The sequence below is a fragment of the Megascapheus bottae genome, chromosome 26 (assembly GCF_031878675.1).
Source record: "Megascapheus bottae isolate mThoBot1 chromosome 26, mThoBot2.hap1, whole genome shotgun sequence".
Lineage (NCBI taxonomy): Eukaryota > Metazoa > Chordata > Mammalia > Rodentia > Geomyidae > Megascapheus > Megascapheus bottae.
Window position 1 is genome coordinate 3,360,820 of NC_143534.1, and position 14,384 is coordinate 3,375,203.

Below are 14,384 nucleotides of genomic sequence, written 5' to 3' on the forward strand. Positions count from 1 at the left end.
AGTCTCACAGGGACTTAGTTGCCTGGGCTGGCTTTGAACTGCGCTCTTTAGATTTCAGCCTCCTGAGTAGCTAGGATTACAGGCATGAGCCACCAGCACCTGGCTTGTGCCGTATAACGGATCCTAATCAAGTAAGTACTTAACGTATGAAATGCAGTATATATCTACATGCCACGACTGGTGATTACAGGAATCCGGTACTTTATGAACTGCACCACCCCCAGAACGCGTGAGTGTGTGAGAACGCGCTGGACCTTGAGGAAGAAGGTACTTGGTGGGGATGTGCTTGCTCTCTGGCAGGGCTGATAGAAAGCAGAGGGGACAGAAGGCACTCGTGTATGTGAACAATTCAATGACCTGGGAGAGCTGGGAAGTGAGAGAGGAGATGGAGACCCACAGGTCCCAGAGAGAGGCAAACGCTTGCAGCTGGTGGAACTAGAAAGGCTTCAGGAGATGGTGGTCTCTGCGAAGGGGACCGAGGGGCGTTCTCTCGGTAGCTAGCAACATTGAACTCTCAGCTTAGTAGCCACATTGTAGGATGATTTCAATGAAAGAATATGTTACTATCGCCTCTTAAAAATCCAGAGCTTCTTTTGCTCTGCAAGCATGGGTACTCGTAAACTATCTCCAGGGCACAGCGCTGAGGTCACGGCTGTGAGGAAGCTGACAGGACAGCTGCCTCCTGGAAAGACCGGCTTGCAAGTTCATCCCCAGCTGCTCTGAGGTCACCTGCATCCATCTGCTTATTTTGTTTTCCTTCTTAAAACATTCTAGACTTAAATGGATAGAAATAAATGAAGGACTAAAGAGAAAATAAATATATTCTATTTTTTCTTATATCTTGAAAGCTTCAAGTATGTATAACAAAATGGAAACTTTGTCACCTGTTGCAACAGGTAAACAATATTACTAAAGTTAACATGGGATCAGGGGTTTGGCCTAGTGGGAGAGTGCTTGCCTAGCATGCTCTCAGTACCACATACATAGAAAAAAAACCCAAAGTGGTGCTGAGGCTCAAGTGGTAGAGTTCAAGCTCCAGGGCTGGCAAAAAAAAAAAAGTTAACATGGAACACATCCTCTGCTTTTCTCCATTTACCCCCAGTGTTTTAGAAAAAACACACAAGAATAAACAGTTCACTGTAGCTGACTGTCACTGTAGCTGGATTCCTGACTGGTTTTCCATGAGGGAGCCACGGAAGAGCTGGCGGTGGCAGAAGAGAGACGCCCACCCCGTCCCTGTGTCAGGAGGAAGTGGTACGTGAACATGGCTGAAATACTTGGAGGGGTGGATGAGGATGACCCAAGCATTGGAAGAGCTGATGTGGCAAGATAAAACCAGTTCTTCCAACTGCCTCTTACAAAAGGGAATTAATTTCAATCAAGGAGATGAATTTACCTGGATCTTGAGATGAACTCAGTAGCTTATACTTTTTAAAAATGGAGCTAATTCAAAGAGAAGGAAGACTGAAACCAAGTCCAAGTCTGTTTGGCCAGACACCAGGGGCTCAAAGCCATCCTAGGCAGTAAAGTCTATGAGACTCGTATCTTTAACTACCAAAGTGCCAGGAGGGGGCTGGGAAGGGGCAGGAGCAGGCATGGAGGAGGGGGAGGGAAGGAACCGGAGTGGGCAGGGAGGGGGTGGTACAGAGGCCCTGTTGTGAAGCAGCCTTTCATTCTGTGGGTGTTCTGGAGGAACGAGCTGCCCTGCCCGGCGCCCTGCCCGTCTGCAGGATCCTGCACAGCAGTGAAGGAGGTATTCCTCCTGGCTCTTTCCACAACCTTGGGAAATCTTCATCTGGAACAATGACTCTCCTGGCATAGACCAGAGACTCTTATGTTAAGAGTTCATCCCTGTAATCCTAGCTACTCAGGGGCTGCGATCTGAGAACTGTGGTTCAAAGCCATTGACCAGAGACTCTTATGTTAAGAGTTCATCCCTGTAATCCTAGCTACTCAGGGGCTGCGATCTGAGAACTGTGGTTCAAAGCCAGCCTGGGCAGGAAAGTGTAAGACTCTAGAAATGGTGCATGGCCAAAGAGCAGAGGGACAGCACTCAGGCCCTGAGCTGAAGTCCCAGGACCGGCATCAAACCAACCAACCAACCAACCAACAAAAAATCCCCAACAAAACAAAACAACAAAACCAAAACCTGGAAAAGAAAAGAAAGAAGTCGTGAAGGTGGTCAGCGAGGGGCCTGACCAACTGAACTGCTGCCCGAGTGAAAGCGCAAAGTGAGGGGTCTCACTGCAGAAGGTCTGCAGAAGTGCAGAGGGAGGTGACAAGAGAGGAAGCCCCTCAGAAGAAGCCCAGGAATGCTGGTTTTGAATAACAGGTGTGAGCACATGGGAACATGGAAATGAGCCTGTACCAATCACAGCATTCGATGCAAGGACACAGCCAGGAGTCAGCCAGAGAAAACATGGAAAGCAGGCTCGCCCTGCGCCCCTGCCACTTCAACAGAGATTGCTTCCTCCATCGCTCTGATGGGTTTCCAGGAAACTCACCTGTAGGCAGATGGCCAGGTTCACTCGACAGCCGAAGGAGGTGCTGACGGCGCGGGGATGAAGGCCCAGGTCTTTAAACAGCTTTGAGAAAGACTGCGTGAGGGCGATTCTGGGGCGCTCTTCAGCCACCACCACACACGTCCTTACTCTCGACAAGTCCAGCCCCCGTGCCTGGAGGGAAGGATAGAGACTCCAGCTCAGCCTCAAGGGGCCATTGCAAATGGAGTGCAAGTAGCCCCAAGCATCGTGAAGAGGAAAAGGGGGAGGAAAAAGCTCCCTCCTGGCAGGCAGGATGGTGTCTGAGGGAGGAGAGTCAGCGTGCACTCTTGAGAGTGCCCACCTATGGGGCCAAGGAGAGAACCCACATCCGACATGGAGGGCTGTGGAACTGAAACGTTTAGACAGCTTCGTAAGGAGACGTTGCAGGGGATGGAAAAGGTCCAGGGTAAACCTCCTTATCGAGTGCATCTCAGTCTCTCCAGTAAGCATGTCATTTAACTACGTCTCAGCGTCTGGAGCAAAGTAGGCGAGGCAGACACACTGACTTGCTATTTGTAAGTGTACAGACACACCGTCTGCATGGATACAAAAGTGTTCCCATCACACAAACCGTGTCCAGCACGGTGGGAAATAATGGAATCAGACTATGTGATTATTGCTCTTTGTTACTTCCAATGGAGGACTACTTAACTGGCCACGACTATATACCCACCCAAGACTCCTTGGCATAAATGGAGGGCGAGACAATTCTTACACTGTGGCCATCATAAAACAAAACAAAGCATTGATTAGTCATAAAAAGAACTAAGATCTTTCAAGTAGACCTAACAAAAGTTAAAACTCTTGCATATTCACACTCTTGCATATTACTAGTGGTGGCAGGCAGAACTATTTATTCATGCTAAAATAAAGTCATATTCACCCCCAAAGTGATCTATCTGTAAGTCTCAGGCAACAAATCATATCATTATTTTTCTTTAGAAGAACCATCTTGTTTTGCCTCTCCCAGCCAGATGACATCCCCGTGGGACCAGAGTGCCCTGGCAGAGGCCTGAGCTCTGAGGCCTGGGGCCACTTACCTTGAGGGACTCTGTCTGTGAGCCCAGCCCCTTGGTGCAAAGCTCCATCACGGAGTAGGAACAGAAGGTGTCACGGACTTTGTACTGACTCACAGCGAGGAGCCACAAGGCAGGGTTGGTCTCCAGCTCGGAGGGCGGGATGAGGATGGACTGGTGTCCTGAGTATACACTAGAGGGACAGAAATGGTTGTCAGGGCAGGTGTTCAGCAAGGTGGGGAAGTCGTTAGGGCCAACTTCACCTCTGGGAAATGGCTTCCTACAAAACCTTCTGCCATGTGGCAGGCACATTCAGAACAGCCAGCTCTACAAAGCCCGGCGACATTCTTGAAGACATTGTGGAAAGCCCACAAGTACGGCAGTAGATGAATTTACTCAGCGATGAGGGTTTTGGACATTCACTGGAAGAAGCATCTAAAAATGGTGGTGTCCTGAGGTGTCTCTCAGTGCAGCTTGCCTTTACTGAACTCTACCTCTTTGGTTAAAAAAAAAACCAAACCACAGGTATCACATTTCGGTCCAAAGTCTGGAGTTAGAATGGGAACGGCCATTCCATGGGCTCTGCCATGGAAGCATTGTTTTGTTTAAAAATTATCTCCACAGCCTGTTCTACGGTTTGAGAGAGACCACAGAACTAATTTTTTTTTTTGCCAGAACTGGGGCTTGAACTCAGGTCCTGGGAACTGTCCTTGAGCGTTCTCAAGGCTAGCGTCTCACCACTTGAGCCACAGCACCACTTCTGGATTTTTCTGTGTATGTGGTAACCAAGGGATCAAACACAGGGCTTGGTGCAGGGAAGGCAGACTCTCACCACTAGGCCATGTTCCCGGCCCCAGAACTCACATTTTTAAGCAGCCAATTAAGAAAATGGGTATCTATCCCTGATTTAGGGATAGACATCCAGAACAAAAGGAAGAAAATTGAGACCATGCCCCTAGATTTTTTTGGGGGGTGGGGGGAGGGGTTAGGTTTTTCTGTGGTTGTTGCTGGTGGTGATGGTGGTCATGGGCTTGAAGTCTGGGCCTGGGCACTGTCCCTGAGCTCTATCACTCTACCACCTGAGCCACAGCACCACTAACAATCTGAGGTGTGTGTGTGTGTGCGTGCGCCCCAGAACTCAGGGCCTTGCACTCCTGCATGGCTTTCTGCCCCTGTCTAGTGCTCTAGTACCAAGCTACCTGTCCACTTCTGGCTTTTCGCTGGTTACCTGCATAAGCAAGTCTCTTGGATTAGTCTGATCTGGCTTCAGGATTCCCAGATCTCTGCTTCCTGAGCGTAAAGTACAGGCCACCAACACCCAGGAAGACCTGAGGTTCTTTACTTCTTCACACTCTTCTGTTCTAGGTGTTTTGTGCACTTACTTTCTTTGCCATCATATAACGATATTCCTTAAACGGCCTTCCAAGACATGCCTCAGGTCGGAAAGCAAAGACTTCCTTAGCTCCAGGAATATCTTAGAAGATATTAAAGAGGAATCTTACCTGCAGAGGCACCAGAGGACAAATCCAAGTCCACAGTAAGGGTCCAGACAGATAGCCACTTCTCTAGAGGGGTAAAGCTCACACTGCAGCTTAATGGAACGGCAAAAGGCACTGGTGGCTGCGTGGGACATCTGTAAGACAGCAAGGCAAGCGAAGGTGCATGAATGCCAGTGTCTGGTCCCACAGAGGCTCGAGGGACAGCACGGCAGCATCCGATACCAGGATGTGTCGCTCCTGCTCCGAGGACGTTTCCAGCAGCACCTGAGGTGTGAGCGGCCATGGCTGCCAGCGTTCCTGCTGGTCCTCCCAGCTTCAACACAGCCCAGGGATGCCAGGCTTCTGTGGCCTCGCAGCTCCAGAAGCTGAGGCAACGGAGCTGCACTGTACAGGTGCCAGCTTGCTCAGAAAGCACACACACCTTTTGCCACGTGGCACCGTGTAAGGACGTGAGCAGACCGTCACCGCGCTGGGCTTCGCTCATCTGCACACCGCACAGACCCATCTCTCACCTTTACGCCAGCTAGCATCCCCGTCGTGGACACACTGAAGTCAAGGTAAGCCAGCGTGTCGGGGTTGGAAGGTTTGTAGATCTGAGCCGGCCGCTTCTTTGGCAAGTCATCTGGTGGAGGCAACAAATCCATCAGTCTATCTGCCCTCCTGATTGTGGGCCACAGAGGCAAATGCCTGGGTGTGTCGAGCGTGCTCAGGTGCTGACCTGTGTCCAGAATGAGGGGCCACGTCCTGACATCCACAGCCGCCGCCGCCTCCCTGGACCGCAGCAGTTTACAGATCAGCTGAGTTGTCATCAGACAGGCGGAGCGGCTCACCTGGGGGCCAGGAAGACAAGGGTGGAGTGGATGGCTACGGACCCAGAACGACAAATCTGTGCTGTTTGACACCTGTGGGCCTGCTGCTTAGCACATGCGCGGAGGCCACGCAGGCTAATGGAAGGATCAGATTCCCGAGAGCACAGCTTCCGGAGAGGGGCCAAGGGCTAAGGTGCAGGACAGTGGGATCTGATCACGAATGCCACAGGCACGGCGTGGCTTAGGAGGTGCATCCAGGGTCATGGTCACATCCAGAGAAGCATCAACAGTTATCTGAGGACACCAGCTCAAAAGCATTACCTCCCACTGGAACCAGTAAAGAACCGGAAGGGGAGCTGTGGCTCAAACCACAATGTCGGCCTTGAGAGAAAAAGCTAAGGGACAGAGACCCTGGCCCTGAGTTCAAGTTCAGCACACACACACACACACACACACACACACACACACACACACACACACACGTCTCTACTCAAACTAATTCCACTTCTTGTGGCTCCTCTTCTAAGAGGGGGAAAAAAAAACCTATTGCACACTTTCCTTTGGTTTTCTTGGCTAGGTGTGGAGAGAAGCGCCCAGCAAAGGTGAGGCTGGCTTCTCCGGAGAGCGGCCTCCTCCAGGCCCTTCTGAAGCTGAATGAGAAGCAGTCTCCCCAGCATGGGACACCTCCTCTCCTATCACTAGGACTCCGCACTCACAGACTCCAACAGACTGCAGCCCCCACACGGCCTGCAGGTCTAAGAGCTGCAGCTGGACACTGAGAGGAGATGGTGTGGGCCGCGGGGAGGGGGTGCCCGCCAGGTCTGGTACCTCCACAATCATCTTGACCGTAGGCAACGTCGTTGCGATGTTCTGTGGGTGTGGAGGCCGCACGGTTATTGGCACACAGCCTGCATACAGGCAGCCATAGAATGCTGCAATGAGGTCGATTCCTACCGAGGAGGAAAACGGAAAGTCGTACTTGAGGCAAATGCGCGCGTGTGTGTGTGTGTGTGTGTGTGTGTGTGCCCGCGCGCACACACACGCACTGGTTTTGGGGCAGGAGACTGTCCCCAAGCTTTTTTGATCAAAGCTAGGGCTCTATCCCTTGAGCCACAACTCTACTTCCAACTTTTTGGCAGTTAATTGGAGATAAGAGTCTCATAAGCTTTCTGCCAAAGCTGGCTTCAAACTGCGATCTTTGGATCTCAGCCTCCTGAGTAGCTTGGATTATAAGATGCAAGTCACTGGCTCCCAGCAATGAATCCCAGTTTTAGCTGCCTGCCACCCTTGCTTGGGTAAGTTCTAGTCTGGGGAAAAAATGTCTGATGCTGGGGTAAGTGTCTGTGCTGACCCTTGCTTTCCCCGCTGTGCCATTCTGAGAGGCCTTGGTGATCACCTTCGTTCGGTCTGCTTGTTTCATCTCAAGACACCACAGCAACCCAGAAGCTTCATTTTTGAGTCACTTCTCTCAGAAGTGACTTAACTATACCGTTATGATGTTGGCGGCAGATGATTTAACTGCCACTGCTTAAATGAGCTGTCTGCTTTGGCTACAGCCCGTGCTCGGTTAAGTTTCTGTCCCTGCGAGCAGGACTAGAGATGCGACGTCTCACAGTCCAGGGGGCCAGAATGGCTGTTTCTGGAAAGCACCCAGCAACTCTGCACTGAGTGCCAAAAGGGACAAGGGAACACCTCCTCCACGGCTGGCCAGCTGCCCCTGGGGTCCCGTGAGGTCCCCTGGGGGTCCCCTGAGGTCCCGTGGCTCACCGGGTGGGTAGACCAGTGCCACGTGGTCTCCGTCCTGCAGGTGGCCCCTCTCCATGAGCATCACGGCGATCTTCTCAGCGCGCTTGTGGAGCTGGACACACGTCAGCGAGTTTGCTATCGTGCCCTGAAACCACAGAAACAGTGCTCAGTGAGACTGTGCCGTCAGAGCTCAACGGGGACAGAGTTCACAGAGCGTGGGATTCACTGTTGTCACAATGTGTAACTCCATGGTTTGCAGTGTACTCAAAATTGTACAGCCATCATCATGGGCAATTTTAGAAAGTTCTCATCGTCCCTCACCACCACCCCACGCTTCTCCATACATCTGAGAAGTCAGTCTCCAGGATGGTATCGAAGGGACATTGGGAGTTAATAGAGTTAAAAGTAATTTAGCCATGGCCCGGGAGTTTGGCCTAGTGGTTAAAGTGCTTGCCTAGCATGCATGAAGACCCGGGTTCGATTCCACAGTACTACATACATAGAAAAAAGCCAGAAGTGGTGCTGTGGCTCAAGTGGTAGAGTGCTAGCCTTGAGAAAGTCCAAGGACAGTGCTCAGGCACTGAGTTCAGTCCCTAGGACCGGCAAAAAAATAAAAAAAAGAAGAAGAGTGTAAAAGTAATTTAGCCAAGTATGATCTTAACTTAGGAAAAGATGAATTTAAAAAAAACCACTCTCAGTCACTTTGTAACTGTAGTCAATTATCCTGGGCAGTAAGAATTACTAGTAGACTTGCAGGGATCCTATTTTAAGAAATAAAGACAAATTCTTATTAAAAATCAAGAAAGGCAAAAAACCCAAAAAAGCACAATGAAAAAACAAACTAGCATAGAAACAATCAAATGTATTTTCAAGTATACTCTTAAAATATATAGACACAAATAGAAAGAAAAAGGATTGTTCTACTAAAACAGATTTTCCAGTGAGTTATTAGAAATGATTAGCAGCAAGAAGGGGCACTCAGAAATACTGAAATATATTCAGTGTTCTAAACAGCAAAGCTAAGTGTGACTTGTGGACCACAGAGGTGCAGTTATATGCATTTGTGAGCACACCCCTTCAGAGGCTGAGGCACAAGGATCCAGAGTTTGTGGCTCACCTAGGTTGCATAGTGAGTTTGAGGCTAGCCTAACAACAACATGTATGCATGTGCATGCATGAACACACACACACACACACACACACACACACACACACACATGCAACTCCACAAATTATAAACATTCAGCTGGCAGTGAAGTATAATCTAAGTAATTTTGATATCCTCCCTCTCTCTCTTTCTATCTTGGGGCTTGAACTCAGGGCCTGAGCGCTGCCCTTGGGCTTTCCTCAAGGCTAGTGCTCTACCACTTGTGCCATAGGACATGTCTGGCTTTTTCTACGAGAACCCAGGTCTTGGTGCATGCTAGGCAAGCACTCTACCACTAGGCCAAACTCCCGGCCCAAACTTTGTAGCTGTGCTTTCATTTGTGATGGTTGCTTCACATGGCCAAGAGAAACCTTCCACACTAAGATTCTGATAACTAAGTTTCATAATGGTCACAAATGTCTTAAAGAGTTGCAAGTGCTGATATTTGCAGAGTCCTCCATTTTAAATCTACTTCTCCCCCTTGTTTTTGTACTGGGGTTGGAACTCAGGGACTTGTTCTTGTCAGGCAGGTGCCCTACCACTTGAGCCATGCCTCCAGCCCTTTATGCTTTAGGTCTTTTTTAATAGGGTCTCACAATTTTGCCGAAGCCAGCCCGGGCTCCAATCTTCCTGCTTCCCCCAGAGGCGGGACAGTGGGTATATGCAACCATGCCAAGTGCTGGCTGAGACGGGGACCTGCTGATGCTTTGCCCTGGTGTAGCCTTGAACTACAATCCTGTGATCTGGGATTACAGGAACAAGTCACTGCACCCAGTTTAAAGGCATTTTTCAAGCTTTTTTGTATACAGAAAAATGAAAAAGTTGACAAGTATATTAAGACTTTTACATTTAGCTCCTAGTGTCAATATTTGCTTGCATATTGAAGGCATCCGTAAGTGGTATTATAGAATAACGTTTAGTGAGTTTGATTTTCTGGTGGGAAATGTAAACACAGTCCTTATACTTGTGAAGTGGGAATGGTTTCCATTTCTCACAGTCTGTCAGGCATGCCTGACTTGGTATATAGAAAAAAGCCGTTTGGAGCCAAAATGAAAACAAATATCTTATAGGACTACCATGAGATTAATGATAACACCCATTTGGGGTAGAAAATTTGCAAACATGGCTGCTAAAATACGCATAACTGTAAACAATGGGCACATATATATTTAAAGACAACCCTTAAGTAAACATGTCTTAGTGGGGGGGGAAGGGAGGGAGAGGGAGAGTTAGAGGGAAAGACAGAGAAGAGAAAGAGAGAGAGAAGTCAAAGAAGACCAAAGGCTAAAGAGCACCTCCCAGGAGCCAGCTCAGCCTCAGCAAGCCAGCCACCCAGTGATGGGGACTGAAAGCCCTCGGGGGCAGGGCGCCCGGATAGCTCACCCGGCAGTTGAGCAGCGTGTAGAGCACGTGGTCAGGGGTGGTCTGTGCCCTCCACTGCAAGACCTCCGAGAGGAACAGGAACTGCAACGGTACAGACGGATCAGGGCGGGGCGGGCACGGCCCGAGTTTACTCACAACGGCCTGTTCTCCGGGTATTTGGATGCTTCTGCACTGGCACGCTTTCCTCCACAGAGAAACCAGCACGTTCACGTGTAGGAAAATGAGTACTAACAAATGACTAAACGGGACAACCACGTGCTCGTGACTCTTCTCCTGTAACGATGAAGAAGCCACTGCACCTGGTTTAGCTGGGCAACTCTAGGGACTGACAGGTACCCGGGGTTAGGCAGGCACGATTGTGTTCCCTGCGGGTGAGGGCAGCAGGTACAGCACGCTCTCTCCCGGGCGGCGGCGAGGCAGTGCTGGTTCCTATGGCCGAGGTGATGTGTCTATTGTGCTTAGAGGACTCGAGGAAATTTATGTTTGCAGAATGGCAATTGTCTGGTGCCGCTAAGCTGCACTGCAAATGACACGGATTCTATGCGCTGCGTTGATTCAGAATATAATAAAAAAAAAGGACAGTCCCATTACATGTCAGAATAAAGGAAAGAGCCATGAATAGCGCTAATCAATTTTATGAACAGAAATGAATCGGGAAGGGGGTTTGACAATCAAGTGCTTTCAGGTACGTCTCTGTGCTTTATCACGCTGGTGATATTATACAGGCTGGTTCTGCCCCATTCCCCAGCAGTGCCTGAAGAACTGGATTACCTTTCGGCCATGGAGACCAGACCTCTGCCGCTGAGCTCTGAGCACTGTCAGGCTTGAACTGTTCTAACAGGGACTCCAGCTACCTAGGACTAGTTGAGTCCCATGTGCTTGTAAGGGGCTGGAGGAGGTCTGGCTGGCAAAGACCGAAGGATGGAAGCCAGGCAGGACGGGTGCCGTGGGTGGTGTAGACCTCGCCTCAGGGCTGGTGGGGGTAGTCTAAGCTTTGGAATGACATTACTGACTCATTTTGTGCCGTGATACACTTTCTGTAACATCTTCTAATAAACCCTCTCCTTAGGAGCTTACATGGATGTCTCTTAGAAGGCAAAGTGGGAGGCAGGGAAGGTTAACCAGAGACAGGACCCTCTGTAGAGGGTGTGAGGGGACACAGGGAGAAACACAAGGCTGATTCTTCTGCTCTGGAGTGGCGGGGACAGAAACCCTCCCTGGGCCTCGGCTGGCTCCTACCTTCCGGGCCTGGTCGTTGTCTTCTATTTGCCCCAGGTCTCGGCCACTAGCTTGGGCAATCCGCTTCCCAGACACCAGGTTTCCCACCATCACAGAGGCAGGGCCGATTTCTGGAAAGAAAACACAAATATGACTTTGCAGAAAATGGAATTTCTTAAGGAATGACCCCCTACAGATTGATAATGGTTTCCTCTCAAAAAGTCTTTCTAAGACTGAAGGACTGTTACTAAAGGAATTCTAAAAAAGTGATGATCGGTGATGAGCAAAGACAAATCAACCTCCACTAGAGGCCATAGGGAAATATTTTCATCACATGACATCCCCCTCACTTCCCTCCAAGCCTTTTCCTCCAGAGAGTATGAACACAGGAGCTGTTGATGTGCATGCACAGAGGCTGGCTATGAATTGTGATCACTGAATCTCAGCCTCCTGAGTAGCTAAGGATTACAGGTGTGAGCCACTGGCTACCAGCTACAATATACTTTTTTTTCTAAATAAAGACCTTTTGGGGTAGATTTAGAGAGCAATATGGTAGAAGGGACATACTAGAGAATCACTTATTTATTCAAAACTTTCATCGACTGATAAGGTTCTTCCACCATAGACATGAAAGCCCAACCAAAGGCTACTATAAAAATCACAGTCCTTTTCTGCTCCATTGTTACAGATTCAATAACGAATGCTCTTTCCTTAGTTTAGGAGAACATTTTCAAAGAGAAAAAGCAATACACTCTTTGCAGATGGCTTTTCCTTTCTGCTGAAAATTTCCTAAAGAAACTTTAGAAACTCAAATCTGATGGCTAAGAACCCTGGATCTCTTCCAGGTTTTGCAAAAATACCAGTGTCCACATCTTCTTTTCAGTAAGCACGCATACTCAAAGCCAAATATACATGCATGGTAGGAAGAGGTTAAATATTCTAGAGATGTTCAGACAGAGCTTGTGAGTTGCAGATGAAGAAAGGGAGAAAAAAAAGGGAGAAGAAAAAAAGAGGAGACAGGGAGAAAAGAATGGCAATGTAAAACAATAAAGATGCCAAGTGTAATCCTAGCTACATAGGAAGCTGAGAAATGAATACTGTTCCAAGTCAGTGTGGAAAGTCCATGTGACTCTTAACTCCAATTAACCACTGAAAAAGCCAGAAGTGGAGCTGTAGTTCAAATGAAAGAGTGCTAGCCTTGAGCACAAAAAGCTCAGGCACAGCATTCAGGCCCTGGAGTTCAAGCTCCAGGACTGACACAAGAAATAAAATATGATAAAGATGATATTATGAATTTCATAATTCATGATTTGCTAAAATAAAAGAAGGTACCATTCAGTAGAACGGTTAACCTTGACAAAGGTAAAGTTGTGCTCATAAATAGGGTACATGTGTGTGATTTTATTCCATTGGCATGAAGAGCCTGTGTCTGCAGTTAAATGGAGATATATTTTTTAAAAAAAGCAAGGTCAAGGGGTGTGGTGGGAAAGAACAAGGCTTAGGATGGCCCAGTTACCAAGACAACCACCCAAGCAGTCATCTTGGCCTCTTCTTACTGAATGAGGCCACTCATTCTTCTCTATACATGGCAGTCCATATTGAATTTGTCACAAAAAAGTCAACTTATCATATTACTCCATATGAGAAGCCACAGACTCTTGGGCTCCTATCTGTTACTGTCTTTGGTTTTAGGGAATTTCTAGAAGCTGTTAGTATCTTGTGGAATCAGAATATGCCTTGCTGTAGCTGTGGATAGGAATTTTTTTTTTTGCCTTCTTCTTGTGCTACTACGTCTACCTCATTTGTTGAGATGGGGTCTTGATAACTTCTCCAGGGTTGGCCTCAAAGCCAGATGGGATTACAGGCAAGAGCCATGTGCTCAGCTCTTCTCAGTCCTTAATAAAGTAATTATGAACGAGGAATGGTTTCCTCACAGCAAAAAAAAAAAAAAAAGCAAATCTGGCAATGTACCAATTGCTGAAATTGCTATGTTAGAACCATGTGAATTAATTGCGTCTGCCAGATAATTAAGCAGCCCCAGAGTCAGCATTCCTGCTTATCAGCCATTTGTCTCTTATCTTTAGTGTCTGTTGGTAATGTATCTTACCATTCTTCCTGGGGCTGGGCAAGATGATTCTTCTAAGAAGCTTAAACGCATCTATGTATTTTCTTAAAGCATTAAAACCAGGAAGGGAGAGCAAGATTCTGGGTGATATGGCAGACACTTTATCCTAGCCTTACTGTGTGCTCCTCTGCTACTGAGTATAATCCCTCTTACGGAGGCTAATTTCTGCTTGCTTTCTCTGAAGGCGAAGTTTGGGATCCGAGCACCACACCGGCTTATGTGCTTACTTTGGCCAATGGTTGCCTGGAGACCAGAGGTCTGCTTGCTGCAACTCTTGGGAAATCTGTTCCCATCTGGAATCACTGATCTCCCTGCTGTGAGGCTGATGTGTAGGATATACTAATAATAAATCACCGCCTGGATTTGAAAATGGAAAGCTGAGCCCTACCTCCAAATCTGTGTCTATCTAAGCTTCAGATTTCCTCTCCCTGGCTCCTTGTACACATTGACTTATCTTCAAGCCAGCAACGTTTAGACGACTGACTTCCTGTCATGCAATGCTTGACAAATTCACGTGGGGAAAGGGGTGGACAAAGTTCACCTGAGAGAGCAGCAAGATACTCCACACGTGGCCACCAGATAAGAAGCAATGTGGGCCCGAGGAGCTGGGCAGCGACTGCCACCCCCGCCGATGGAATGTCCCCAGCGGGCCGCACTTCTGTAACGTTTATGTCTCTGCTACCTTTGATGATGCGTGACAGGTTTGCTTTAACCCTTGGTTTTGGCAGTACTGTGGTTTGAACTCAGGCGCTCATACCTGCTAAGCAGGCACTCTACTCCCGGCCACTGGATGCTGTCCTTCCAGTCCATAGCCCAGTGCATTCTCACAACGAATTCCCCGTCACTGCCATCTGGTGCTCCCTGATTCATCACCCCCCCCCCTTTACTTTGCCAGTCC

At 48.5% G+C, this 14,384-nt stretch overlaps 1 protein-coding gene across 2 annotated transcripts in view; it reads right to left on the reverse strand.

Annotated features, from left to right (window-relative positions):
- Dip2c (DIP2 acetate--CoA ligase C (putative)) overlaps positions 1-14,384 on the reverse strand; it is a 228,832-nt gene that overhangs the window by 13,141 nt on the left and 201,307 nt on the right. For both annotated transcript variants that reach the window (XM_090318795.1, XM_090318794.1), the window contains 9 exons: positions 11,383-11,492; positions 10,144-10,224; positions 7,635-7,758; positions 6,696-6,817; positions 5,777-5,888; positions 5,571-5,680; positions 5,062-5,192; positions 3,584-3,752; positions 2,505-2,675 (listed from right to left, as the gene is read on the reverse strand). In XM_090318795.1, the coding sequence (XP_090174921.1) occupies positions 2,505-2,675; positions 3,584-3,752; positions 5,062-5,192; positions 5,571-5,680; positions 5,777-5,888; positions 6,696-6,817; positions 7,635-7,758; positions 10,144-10,224; positions 11,383-11,492 (1,130 nt within the window). The remainder of the gene's footprint in view (positions 1-2,504; positions 2,676-3,583; positions 3,753-5,061; positions 5,193-5,570; positions 5,681-5,776; positions 5,889-6,695; positions 6,818-7,634; positions 7,759-10,143; positions 10,225-11,382; positions 11,493-14,384) is intronic.